Source organism: Biomphalaria glabrata, chromosome 14 (assembly GCF_947242115.1).
Source record: "Biomphalaria glabrata chromosome 14, xgBioGlab47.1, whole genome shotgun sequence".
NCBI classification, from domain to species: domain Eukaryota; kingdom Metazoa; phylum Mollusca; class Gastropoda; family Planorbidae; genus Biomphalaria; species Biomphalaria glabrata.
In genome coordinates this window covers 14,876,060-14,890,667 of record NC_074724.1, presented here as the reverse complement: position 1 = coordinate 14,890,667, position 14,608 = coordinate 14,876,060, and the positions used below count along the sequence as shown (strand labels likewise).

The window sequence follows — 14,608 nt, the reverse complement described above, 5'->3', positions numbered from 1 at the left end:
TTGGCCCGACATTTGCTTGCAACTTGCAAACAAGAAGTCGATCAAAGTCTTGATCAATTTGTACACAAGTTGAGAGTGATGGCCAGAGATTGTCAGTTCCGAGCTGTCAGTGCTGACAAAAATGAAGAGGACGCCATTCGCGATGCCTTTGTTAGCGGCATGCGTTCGAGTGTAATTAGACAGAGGCTTCTTGAGAAAAGATCCCTTGACTTGAAAATGGCTTTAGATATTGCCAAGACTCTCGACATGGCCCAAAAAGAATCCAGTTCGTTTAGTACTCCGTCTCAATTGGTAGAGTCATCTCTTTCGTCATCGGCAATCTCAACCAAAGAAATGGTGGACTCAGAAACAATCGCAACAGTGAATACTAAATGTTTCTTTTGCGGAGGTAGTCGGCATCTCAGAGCGAAATGCCCTGCCAAAGACTGCATGTGTCATTCGTGCGGGAAAAATGGACATTTTTCGAAGGTTTGCAGGTCTCGCAACACTCCTATAACCAAAACAAAAGTCAAAACATCTCCTAGCCACGAGATTAAAAGACAATCTTGTAAAGATTGTAGCTGCATTAAGGACTCTACACATCTAACATCACTAATTGCTACTTCGTCTGTACCTGGTTTAACTAAATCAACAGTACACATCTCTGTAAATGGCGTGAACCTAAAAGCCCTAATTGATACAGGTAGCGGGGAAAGCTACATTTCTTCAAACATACCCAGAGAGTACGATTGGTCAGTGACACGTTCAAAGCACAAAATTTCTATGGCGTCATCTCAACTGTCAAGCGTCACAAGAGGCCACACGTTTGCATCGCTAAAATACAAAGGGGAAGTTTACAATCAATTCAAACTTTCGTTACTAGATGAACTTTGCACTGATGTAGTGCTTGGGTTAGATTTCCTCGCATTACACAAAGAACTGATAATTCCATTCAACGGTGGTCGACCTGCATTTCATGTCTGCTCGCTCAATGCTGTTAAGGTAGAGGCACCACAATTGTTTGCAAATTTATCCCCTGATTGCAGACCTATTGCTACTAAATCTCGTCGTTACTCCTTCCAAGACACACAATTTATTAAAGCTGAAGTTGAGAAATTGATACGAAACGGTATCATTGAACCTTCCAAATCACCTTGGAGAGCTCAAGTCCTTGTCACGACCAATGAGCGGCACAAAAAGCGAATGGTCGTTGATTATAGCCAAACTATAAATAGATTTACTTACCTGGACGCTTACCCCATGCCTAGAGTGGATGAAATGGTAGAGAAAATTTCCAGGTATGAAATCTTTAGCACATTGGATCTGGAGAGTGCTTATCACCAAATACCTATCCAACAGAGCGAAAAGAAATACACAGCCTTCGAAGCTTGTGGTAAACTCTACCAGTTTTGCAGAATACCCTTTGGGGTCACTAACGGTGTAGCTTGCTTCCAGAAAACCATAGACGCTATTATAGAAAAAGAAAAGTTGTCTGACACGTTTGATATGTCGACAATGTAACAATATGTGGTACAGATGTAGACTCCCATAACAAAAATCTGTTGCATTTTCAGAAGGTAGCTCTGGAATACGGAATAACTTTCAACGAAAGTAAAAGTGTATTTGCTACTAAGAAGGTAAAGCTGCTTGGATATGACATATCCAAAGGGCATTTGAAGCCGGACCATGATAGATTTCAAGCTCTGCGAGATTTGCCACCTCCAAAAGATCTGAAGTCTCAGAAAAGGATTGTAGGACTTTTGGCATATTATGCTCACTGGATACCAAATTTCTCCGACAAAATGTATCCTATAATGAAAAATCAAATTTTTCCTGTACCCACAGAAGTAAAAACAGCGTTGGAAGACTTGAAAGAAGAATTGCAGAAAGCAGCAATTTTCACCATAAAGTATGAACATCCTCTAATTGTGGAAACTGACGCTTCTGACATCGCAGTAGCTGCCACTTTAAATCAGGAGGGAAGACCTATTGCATTCTTCTCTAGAACTCTTTCACCTACTGAAAGGCATCAATCTGCCATAGAGAAAGAAGCCACTGCAATAATTGAAGCCATACGCAAATGGAAGCATTATTTGTGTGGCAATCATTTTACCCTTATTACGGACCAGCGGTCTATTTCATACATATTTAAAGACACTCATGACAAGAAAATTAAAAACGATAAGATACAAAGGTGGAAATTGGAACTAGCAAGCTTCAAGTTTGATATACAGTATAGACCTGGGAACGCCAACACAGCAGCAGACACCTTGTCTAGAGGGCACTGTGCAACCATGACGAAACAAAGTAGCCTGAAGACGTACCATGACTACCTGTGTCATCCAGGTGTCACTAGACTTCTACATTATGTCAGGTCAAAGAACTTACCCTTCTCGGTTGAAGAGGTCAGACAGACCATTCAACAATGCAGAACCTGCAATAGAATTAAACCGCAATTCTATAAGGAATTTGCAGGTACGCTCATCAAGGCCACACAGCCATTTGAAAGAATAAGTGTTGACTTTAAAGGTCCTTTGCCATCAGCTACTCGCAACAAGTATTTGTTAACAATGATTGACGAATATTCGCGGTTTCCATTCGCTTTTCCCTGTCCTGATATGACATCTAAGACAGTAATAAAGTGCTTCGACCAGTTATTTTTCCTCTTTGGAACACCCAGTTACATCCACTCTGATCGTGGCACATCATTTATGTCCACAGAAACTACAGAATATCTACATTCTAAGGGCATAGCCACTAGCAGGACAACGCCCTATAATGCCAAAGGAAATGGGCAAATAGAAAAGCTGAATAAAACATTGTGGCAGGCTATTTTATTAGCATTGGACTCAGGGAAGTTGGAACTATCACAGTGGGAATCTGTGTTGCCCCAGGCACTTCACTCAATTCGATCATTACTGTGTACTTCTACTAATGAAACTCCACACGAACGGATCTTCAAATTCAACAGAAGATCGCCAACGGGAACATCCTTGCCTACTTGGCTACAGAACCCAGGCAAAGTATTACTAAAATCCCCTGTAAGATCTTCAAAATTTGACCCATTGGTACAAGAGGTTGAACTTATTAGCTGCAACCCACAGTACGCCCATATACGATTTCCAAACGGCCGGGAGGAGACAGTGTCGCTAAGGCACCTGGCGCCAAAGGAAAGTTCCACGAACGACTATTTCGAACCAGAGAACGGTATTCTGCCTCAAGAGGTCGGTGACTCTTTGGATCTCTCACCAGGGAGTCGCTACGGGCCTGAAACTATCAGTAATTCACAGAGTCCCACCCCAATGATGTACAACCAGCCAGAAGTCATCAGTGACTCACAGGGGAGCCACCCAATGCCAGAGGCCAATATTGACTCGAGTCCCGTACAGGACAGTTACGACTTCCAAGGAGAAAAGTCTACGCCAGAGATACCTCCGGATCCTTCCCTTCATGCGCATGGTTATAACCTAAGACCCAGAAAGAAATAAAGGAGGGGTGAATGGAGTGATCGTTAAATGAACTTGTGTGTTACCCGTGCTTGTAATCGTGCTAGTATTTGTAATCGTGTTCGCATTATCGTAGTCTGTGAATCGTGACCAGTCTGTACTGTGTTATTGTGTGTATCAGTCGTGTTTTATTGAAATAAAGCCTTGTTTCTAAGGTTATGAATTGACTTAGTATATTACATTGGTTATTTTTTTTTAATTCATGTCTTGTCGATGCCAATGAATAACTGTGCAAATTTTCAACTTGATCAGAGAATAATTGTGAGAGAAATAACGTGTACAAACTAACAGCTAGAAAGACAGACCGACAGAATGAATAGTTACAAGCTTTGTATTTGTGAAACCCGAATACCTTGTAATATGGCCATAGAATTTTAGTTTGCGTTCCCCTTTCAAACATTGTGGTCTATAAGGCAGATAGTGTAAAGTCATGTGTAAAGCCAGCACAACCTTTCCCCAACTAATGTCAGGTAGCCATTTAAGAGGTGCCCAAAAATCCCGAAAATAAAAACCCCCGTTTCTCGGTACTTTTGGGTTACCTGTGGCTGGAGGTATCTACTATTTTTGACTTCATAGCTAAATAAAAAAAAATAACTTACATAATGTAGGCATAAGAAAGGTGTAAGCTTTTGATGACACTGAAGTTCCAGCTCTTCAAAAAGGCTTTTAAATTGTTGGTATAATAAGGAGTGAAAACTATGTGACTTAAGTAAAGAGGTTTAAGGTTGGAAGAGGAGAGGTGAGTTGTAAGGGGATTAACAATCAGAAAAAGGAACTAATAAAACAAAGATCAACGATAAGAATGATATAGTGTGTGCCTATATTTTCACCAACTTTCTATCATGGCTCTGTAGCCAGATTTTTTTCGGTGCGGAGGGGGGTGGGGAGGAAATTTAAGGCTCTCTGCAAACTGGACCACAAGAAAACAACCTAAAAAACTTGACAACTCAGGGGTCCAAAATAACACTTTAATGATCAATAAATCACAGCTAATGCTGTACAATTGGTAACAAGTAACACAGACTGTACAAATATTTCACCGTTAACAACCGTACCGCCAAGTAAGACTCCAATGGTTTTTCCGTTTCACCGTGAACATGCACTGGGTTCAACTGTTCCCGACTGACTTAACAAACTGGGCTTGTTTTGTCCGACTTGATCTTAGACTTTCAAGATCAAGACGTCGTCTCTAACTTGCGGGGTGTCTTGACTCTACTCCTAATCGAACTCCCGTACAAAACCAAACTGCTGAATCGCACTGAACTGAACCAAGCGAAGCCGTTGTAAACTGTTTTAACTGTGACATCTCCGCTCTTTATATAGGGTCCCCGAAGGCTTTCCAGGACCCGACGGAACGTCGCTCGACCGTTCTCATATGACTACATCCGACGTGACTGGCATGAGTACTATTGATAACACAGATCCATCCCGAAACGTCGTCGTGTCGCCATTCGTCACGGCTGACCGCTCGTCCAGCGCTAGCCTGGGCCGATTTGTGTCAACTGTCAACACACACACTTTCCACATCATCACAAGTTGTAACAATATATAGATAAAATTTGTATGTGTGTGTACGTAATTAACCTTCATTACATTCTGACCCTTTTTCTTTCAGTTGGTTGTAATTACCATTGAGTTAGTGAAGGAAAGACAGTAGAGAAGTCCGGCGAAAAGCCCTTAATAGAAACTTTATTTTTGGTATTTAAAACTAAAAAAAAGCATATTGTGAAATATGTATATTGCATTATCCTACTAATCTTCTATTTAAAAAATCGTAGGTCACTTTATTTAAAGTACACTAGCAATTATAATTTTGCTTTAATGGAGAGGGAGAATAGCCACAAAACCCATTTTGGATACGCTCATGAAGTTAGTAATTTTATCTTTGGTTTTCCTTTTGTTGGTAAGAACATGTTTAACCCAACAACCTCTCTTGGAATGGAATTTGGCGATTGTAGCTCGCTTTAGATTTGTTATCGAAAGAGAAATTTTATCGTTAAGCCATCTGGAGGGCGCTTTAAACGCTTTAAACTCAAGCTTTAACTTAAACCCTCTGGATGGGTGTTTTAAACTCAAAACCTCCATGACTATGCTTATAGTTTGGTGACTTTAGTTTTAGTTTTATATTGAAGAGTGGGTTTTTAAACTCAAAACCCGCTGGATGGTCTTAAGCCCGAAACCCAATACAATGTGCAAGTGACGCCCACGTGTATGAATTAATTCCTAACGATGTCAAGTCTGTTACCCACACACACCATGTAGCACTAACTTACCAAACAATGCTAGGATATCATTAGCTACCTCCCCTTGTGTAGACGTAAACCTTACATTTTTCTGTTCTTCCTGCTCTTGACCTTTCTGTTACACCGAAACCGAAAATCTGGGTCTTTAAAACTGAAGTGTGTGTTTTAAGTAGGTCACACAGTGATTCGTCATTTCAAGCTAAAGTCTTACAATTATTATTTTTTTTTAAACTGTGATTTTAAATAGTGTAGAGACATCAAAGAGCAAGTAAAAAAAAATCAGAAAAAAAACAACAAAATAATGGGAAAAAAAGGCTCAGCAGCAAATTACCTGATTTCCGAACCTGGGATTTTCAATTTTCGGACCTTTGGGCGCCTTCGAGTCAACCCAGATCTAATGGGTACCTGACCTTAGTTGAGGAAAAGTAAAGGCGGTTTGTCGTTGTGCTGGCCACATGACACTTTCGTTAACCGTTGGCCACAGAAACAGATGACCTTTACATCATCTGCCCTATAGATCGCTAGGTCTGAAAGGGGAACTTAGGAAGGAACGTCTGTAAATTATAACATAAAAGTATTGAACCTTGTGCCTTGTATTTTTCTGGTGCTGCTAATCTGTACAAATATATATTTTTTAAATATATAAATGTGTTACATTATTATAGCTAAAGAAAAGTTTAGATCTATATTGTGATAAAATAAGTAAATGACCAACCTGCTACCTATTAGGTACTGAAAATTTAAGTGAAATACACCATTAATGACATATAGATTTACATCTTTGATTACGCACTGCCCTATATATAACAAGACTACAAAACCAACGAAATGAATGAAAGCTAAGTCTAAAAACAAAATGTTCTGTAATGCAATTAGAGCTATATGAATGGCATGCAAACTGGTCGGTAAGATTTATAAGGGACAAATGGACTTAAAAAAGAAAAATTCTAAAAACAAATATTTTCCTTTCCTTTTTTTTCTTTTACATTTACAAATGCCTTCAAGAATAGCGCTTCTGAGCATATAAGTTTCCTGCAGGGCAGGAGTGGGGTGGCGCACGTTTTTTGACATTCCCAGTATTGGAAATACCATTTGTCGCGGCGAATTCCTCCACTAGCGCACCAGGGAACGGGCTAGTTAGATCCTAGCTCGTGGACGCCAACCAGTCCGCCCGACGAAGCCCGCTAAGGCCGCGCCAGTCAGTCCAGTCTTTGTCCAAAGAGAGACCCGCGAATCAGCCGAGTCCCAGGAGACCCCGACCAACCCTCGAGTTGGTGTCAAGCGCTATCAGCTTTTCGGAGATCCCGTTAGGTCTTTTACTCACCGTTGCTCTGGGGCCCCATAGGGGGGGGGGGCTGGATGTAAAACCTTTGATTGCCTTTTACACTTGCCGGCTGCTCATTCATCAGCGGCAAGCAACAAGTACCCTGGGCCACCCCTCTAAAGAGCGGAGTGTTCACCCGGCGACCACGATGAGGTGGTACTGGAACGCCGAGCGAGAATAGCTTCAGACCTGCTCAACCCTTTGATTCCTGTCATTACATTGTCCGTTTCCGCAGGAAGGGTGACACACATATGCAGAGGTAAAAAAAATTATATAAATAGAATATATAGCTATAAAGAGCTACCCATCCGTCACTTCACCTATTACTTAGTCTGTTGAACCGTAGGGATACCTGTCGATCGTCTGACTCCATTCCTCCCTGTCTTTTGTAATGAATATAATCTTATTCAATGGCAGACCCGTCTATTTTTTTAATGTTGTCATTCCATCGCTTTCTCTGTCTGCCTCTTCTTTTTTTTCCTGTACTGTTCTCCGAAAAAAGGTCATGGCCACTTTATTGTGTGCTGCTTTCCTTTAATTTGGGCAGGCGTTAGGCACAGACAAACTAAGCAGCTGCCTAGGGCCTCCGATTTGTATGAGCCTTGCACTAAACCGAAAACATTTTTTTTGAGAGAAAAAATAGCAACACTTGGGTAGAAAAAAGCTACTGTTGGAGTAGACTAGGTTTTAAATTAAGTGGGTTTTTTTTCCTGTACATTTTTTACTATTTGAATTTCATTAGGGGCCACTAAATTCACTTCACTTAATGCCCCCAATTATCTAAGTTCTACCCTGACAGTAATAAGATATCTGCGTAAGCCTGACTTTTGAAGCTGAATGGTTTTCAGTTAGTTGCTTAAACTGCAGTTACAAACCGTCTCTATGTGGGGGTTGCCTTGAGAGGTTGTAAAGGTCGCTGTCTAGGTGGTTGGATCGCTGGCGATCAACTCCAAGTCCTACTTCAGTCTTATGACTGCAGGATCATCTTAACATTTATTAGTGGGGAAATAATACACTTTTCTAAGAGCCTCAACTAATATGTATTAAGTTCATAAACAAGTTATAAAACTATAGAACATATCTACATAATATCAATGTGTGTTATTAGATCAATTCGACACAAAGATAGCTAGTTATAAAGTGCAACACAGACTACCTCTGATATGAACAACTTTCCTACCCTAACAAAACCACGTTACACGCTAACACTTCCATCTCTCAACTAGCTCTCTCAGACTCCCGTCACTAACTCTGTCAACATCCGCTCTCTAACTTAACACCACACCATCCACATACCTATACATTCGTTCACGTGCATCTGTTAACCAGGATTTAACCACCTCGTGAAAGCCACATTCAACTTACAATAGCCGAAATAGATCTTGTCTCTAGTTTTAATCTTACCATGACTATAAAGAAACATGATTTGTAATAAAACAACTATTTTCCTGTAATAAACTAATTTCTGATCCTTTTTTCCTGCATTACTGTAAAAAAAAAAATAGAACTGAGCCCGTGAGATCTCATTTAGTTTATTGGATAGAAGTTTAGAAATGCAAATATGACCCGTGGGAGTAGTTAAATTACTTCAAGATAATGTATTTTTTTTAATACGCTAAGCCTCTTCATTCTCTAATGAGTTTATTTTATCTTTAGATCACAAAAACTGTTGTCAACTTTGTACCACGTGATCAAAAAAAAAATTTATGTACTTTGATGTTCATGACATAGCCATAAATTTGTCAATGTGCCAAAAAAATGTCCTTGACATTACCTGAAAGGTACCGATGTGCCAAAGAACAATTGTCTTTGATGTCCTGGATCATTACCTGAAAGCTGCCGATGTGCCAAAAGAACAACACTATTTGATGTCCTTGACAATGTCTGGAAGGTGCATACCTTTAAGTACATTGGTACTGCCTTAAACGATTTCAACAAACTTTGGTGTTCATGATAAGACCTGAAATATGTCCAAAAAAAACAACAATCTTTAGTGTTGTAATTGACAATGAATAATTTTGCAAATTTGCAAATCCTCATCTTGATCCTAGCATGGGACGTGTACACAGCTTTTACCAGACAGACAGACAGAGTGACTTGATATAAGTTCGGTAAAAATAAAATTAAACTTCATAAAATCCTAAATGCTGATAAAAATGTCAATAGCGACGAACCCAATCAGAACAACTATTTGAGAGAAACAATTCATTAGAAATCTAAAAATGTTTTAAATATAAACAAAAACAGATTTGAAGAAATTATGGGCCAGGATTTTAACATTTTACCATCACATAGGAGATACAAGACATTGATTATAAAAACAAATACACAAAAAGTCCTTTGTTCCAAGGCAATCAAAAAATTATATACAATCCAACTATCTGATGATAACATTTCACATATAATGTTTGGTGTGAACATATATTTCGTTTGCTATAGTTACAAAAATTTAGTTATGTTTAATATACAGATTGTAAGACAAATTTACTCAACAATAACAAAGTTTATCACTGTTGTGATTGTCATTCATAGATTTGCTTATAAATCGTAAACTTTCTAATGATGGCTGTTTTCTCCTCCAAAAAGCTTTAAGGCGTAGTCCTATATGAGCATGCAGCCTGATGGCAAGATATTTTCTTTGACTTTCACTTGTGTACCATTGATGTAATCCAGAACGATAGCGATTTGTGTTTGCTTCTGCAGAGAAAATAAATATGTGTTGCAGCAAATGGGTTAAAATTTAGAAACATTGATTACTACTCTTTGGCATTATTTGTGCAAAAATCCTTTTAAGTATTCATATACCTTATCATGTAATGTCTAAAATATAAAACAGCTGCTTACGCTTCACAGAATTGTAGAATTTCTTATATTTGGAAGACAATATATACACATATATATATATATATATATATATATATATATATATATATATATATATATATATATATATATATATCATGGGCGTAGCCAGGATTTTTTTTCAAGGGGGGGGGGTTATATGTGTGTGTGTATATATAATCTTTATTACATTCTGACCCATCATTCTTTCGGAAGACGCTTATTGTGCCCTAGAATAGGATCTTCCTGTAGTTAGTGGGAAAATTGTAGACCCCCCGAAATTGCCAGCAATTGGGTCTGGGGGAGCCTTAGAAGCTCCCCCAGATAGGGGAATGGCCCCGCCGCCAAGCACTAATTCTGATATTGAAAGCCAACAAATTGCATATTCTGAGGTATCTACAGTGCATTTTCCTGCTATTAAAAAGTTTATTTCAAAAACCTAATGTGCTATTCTTACTGACTTAGACCCTCCCGCGCCGTTCGGCGCATTTGCCGTCAAGCTGTTACCACAAAAATCTGTCACTGGTAATGTCTGAAGCCTCTTCCCACCTGCTCTGAGGACCTCCATGAATGTGCGGCGCCAAGTTGTACTAGGATGTCATCGCAACTCTTCTTATGCGTAATTCATTTTGTCGGAGAACATGTCCCGCAAACCTCATGTGATGCTCTGTCACAATCTTACTAAGGAGTCGACTCCCAGTTTGGCATAGGATTTCCTTGATTTAAACTCGATCCCTATAACTGACTTCTAAAATCTGTCTTAGCCATCTTTGTTGAACCACATTTAGTGTTTTTCAATTTCGGTAGATGACTATTCACTGCACTTTATTATTTGAGCCCCGCCACTGGTAGAAATGTGTAACCTCTGTTGAATACGCTCTTGGAATTAAGTGACTGTAGTTTGCTTTAGATTTTATATCGAAAAGTGAATTTTTATCGTCAAAATCATTTGCTTTTTTTTATATTGAAGAGGTATTTTTAGCATCAAACCACTCTGAAGTGGGGTTTAAACTCAAAACTCCATTTGGCAACGCTAATAGCATTTAGAGTGCGTAATTTGCTTTTTTCTTACATTGAAGATGTATTTTTTAGTTTCAAACCCCGCTCGGGGGGGGGGGGGGGGAGGCGTTAAACTCAAAACCCCTTTGGCTACGCTCATAGATTTCTGAATGTGTAATTTTCTTTTTTTTATATTGAAGAGGTATTTTTTTAGCTTCAAACTCCACTGGAGGGGAGTTTAAACTCAACACCCTTTTGAATACACTCATAACATGTTGAGTGTATAATTTGCTTTGTTTTTAATTTATTTGCTTTGTTTTTATTATTAAAGAGGTATTTTTAACATTCAAACCCCACTGAGGGGGGGGGGGTTTAAACTCAAAACTGAGTCAAAACCCGTTTAGCTACGCCCATAAAATTTTGAGTGCGTAATTTGCGTTTTTGTTACACCGGGTATTGAATAGGTATTTTTTTAGCATCAAACCCTACTAAAGAGGGGGTTTGGGTTAACTCAAAACCCCTTTGGCTACGCTCATAGAATTTTGAGTGTGTAATTTTCTTTTTTTATATTGAAGAGGGGGTTTATCGTAAATTTTGGAGGGGGTTTAAAAATCAAAGTCTTCCTTAACTGTGCTCTTGAAATTTGGGGGATTGTCGTTTGCATTTTTTTTGGTTTTGTGTTATAGAAGAGGGGAATTTAACTGCGATAACCTCTGGTAGAGGGTTTAAAACTCAAAATCCTCCTGGTGGGGTTTTAAACTCAAAAACCCCTGGTAGGGGGTTTTAAACTAAAAACCTCCTTTGCTGTGCTAGGGCAAGTGATAGTTTAGTATTAAAATCTCACCTAAAATAAAACGAAATCAAAGCAAAAAATCTGTCACTAAATTCCTATCCCCCCCCCCTGTGGGGGGATTTCATTTCGGTGGGGTTTTGAACCCCAAGCCTCCCTGGTTATGCCCCCCATGATGTATATATATATATATATATATATATATATATATATATATATACAGTATACATACATATTGGAGTACACATAAGAAGAATCATATTTGGTATTAAAATTCTTTTTTAAAAGACTACACTTGAATCAATATTCTATTCAATGAGTTAGTTAGTAAATAAAAGGAAATTATATTTTATAATGATCCGTTGACAATTTTACCATTGTGACCTTAGATGCATTTTTTTTTACCAATGCGCGAATCTATGAATGAAGCTTGAGTTATTAATGAAAAAATCTATGAACTTTAAAAAAAAAAGCTTACCTCCCCTGAAGTTTTTCATTTAAATGTGGTGTAATTTCTAGAAAAATCTGCTTGCATATATAATTTAAATAATAAAATGGTTCACTTTCGGAATAGAAAAAAAAAATAGCCGTTGCATCAGAACTTTGAATGATCTAAAATATCGTGATATCCGATTTTCATTTCTTTTTCTAGTTTCTAAGATCTAAACGTGACGGACTGACGCATGGACAAACAAATCACACAAAATTAATAGCGTCTTTTCCCCTTTTGGGGGCCGATAAAAATAATTACTTAATTAAGTATTGGTAATATATTATTTTGTCTTCGTATCTCGAACGAAGAAGAGAAATTGTAATTGAATTATAGGTCATCGTCTGAGTCTTAGTAAACACAAACCTTAACAAATTTGTCGAGACTTTAGAAACAATAAATTCTGTGGGTGCGTAATTATACATTGGGTTAGGGTTAAGTTCTGAACCGCTTTTGCGTTATATGGCTACTGGTTTCGCAAGGTTTTCATTGCCAGAAGTTGTAATGGATATAATTACTCCATTACCTATAAAATGCTTCCAAATCATGTGTCTCGAATAGTACAACCCCTGAGATATTCAGTCACTCGAGCTTTTTACACTAACAGGAAAAGGGGCAAAGGCGAGTAACTAGCGCCTAAACCAGTAAGCTTAGGGCAGGAGGGGCTCATTAGTCTTGGTTGGCTACCATCCTAGGAGATAGAAAACTCATTGCTTTTAAGGCAGATGAAAAACTTCTGATCAGGGTCAGTAGTGCTTTTGCACGCCATCATGAAAATACAGTGTATTGTTTTCTCAACTTTCACTATGGCAATTTCGTTTATTGCTTAAATAATGTCAACTTGATCTTAAACAAGAATAAATTAAAAAAAATAACTGCGTTAGAATTTGATCGTGGATTTTTAAACGGCAAAATACTTAAATAACAACATATATATATATATATATATATATATATATATATATATATATATATATATATATATATATATATATATATATATATATATATATATATATATTGTTATAACTCCGCCATGCGCACCGACATCTAAGCTAGAAGGTGCGCACTGTGATAAACTAGACTAAAAAGGATGTCAGCATTAGGAGGAGAGGAGAACTATTCCCGCCCAAGTTGAGAGCCGAAGTGAAAAGACTGTGCCTAAGAAAGATGATGTTTTTTGAACTTGTGATGTCGTGTAAATAGAGATATATGTGCCTCGTTGAGTTGCCTCACGTTATTACAATTGGTGTCAGAAGTGAGATCATAGGCAACTCAACGAGAGGAGGTAGGCTTTGATTACAATGACATATTTGAAGCTGTTACATCACCTCTCAATTAAAGAGATAAGACAAGAGCTTCGGGACCGAGGTTTAAAATCCCTCGGTAGCAAGGAAAGGCTCATGGCTCGTCTGAGGCAAGCCCTGATCAATGAAGAAGAAGATCCGGAGACCTACACATTTGAAATTGAACTTGGGATTGTTGAGTTCATTGGCAACACGTCCATGGAAAAGGTCCGCTGACTCAGCGTCTTAGAACAACAACAATGGAATCTACGGTGATCGCTACAACATCCATTTGTGTTACGTGGCTGGCAACCTGACCTCCGCTAACTCTCCATGTGTCAGCTGGCTGGCATAAGCGACTATCGTCATGAGGTCGAAGCAGCGACCAGGATATCGCCTCAATCGTAGACTGGCCAACTGGAAGCAGAGGAAGCGAAGACCACGGAAAACTGTGCAGATGGCTTTGTGGGCAACAGGCACCCTAACGTCTGTGGTTCCCACCGATCGACCTCCACCTGAACTGTCAAAGCTCCACTGCACTGTTTCTTTTCGGGACGAAAAGCTCTAAGAAGGGGGCAATGTTATAACTCTGCAATGCGCACCGACATCTAAGCTAGAAGGTGCGCACTGTGATAAACTAGACCAACGGTTCTCAACCTTTTATGCTCGGCGACCCCTTTTTACAATCCCCCACTTAGCCGCGACCCCCCCCCCCCCACCGTACACACACAGTAATAGAAGAATTGTCAATAACAATCCATTTTTTCAATTGTCTTTGGCGACCCCTGGCAAATCGTCAATCGACCCCCATGGGGGTCGCGACCACAGGTTGAGAACCCCTGAACTAGACTGAGAGGATGTCAACATTTGGAAGAAAAGAGGAGAACGATTTCCGCCCAAGTTGAGAGCCGAAGTGAAAAGACTGTGCCTAAGAAAGTTGATGTTTTGTGTACCTGTGATGTCGTGTAAATAGAGATATATGTGCCTCGTTGAGTTGCCTCAATTAAGTTATTACAATATATATATATATATATATATATATATATATATATATATATATATATATATACAGAGAGAGAGAGAGAGAGAGAGAAAGAGAGAGAGAGAGAGAGAGAGAGAGAGAGAGAGAGACACAGTACCTTAATAATAC

General features: G+C 38.8%; 1 protein-coding gene across 4 annotated transcripts in view; it reads right to left on the bottom strand.

Moving 5' to 3' along the window:
- LOC106053177 (uncharacterized) overlaps positions 1 to 14,608 on the bottom strand; it is a 51,547-nt gene that overhangs the window by 28,576 nt on the left and 8,363 nt on the right. The window contains exon 6 of one of the 4 annotated variants that reach the window (XM_056010324.1): positions 6,060 to 9,749. Coding sequence is in view for 2 of the 4 variants with exons in the window: in XM_056010323.1 (XP_055866298.1) it covers positions 8,984 to 9,012 (29 nt within the window). In the remaining 2 variants the exon portion in view is untranslated. Of the gene's footprint in view, positions 1 to 4,084; positions 5,958 to 6,059; positions 9,750 to 14,608 lie in introns of those variants that run through there. The other 3 variants (XM_056010325.1, XM_056010327.1, XM_056010323.1) reach the window with 3 other exon arrangements.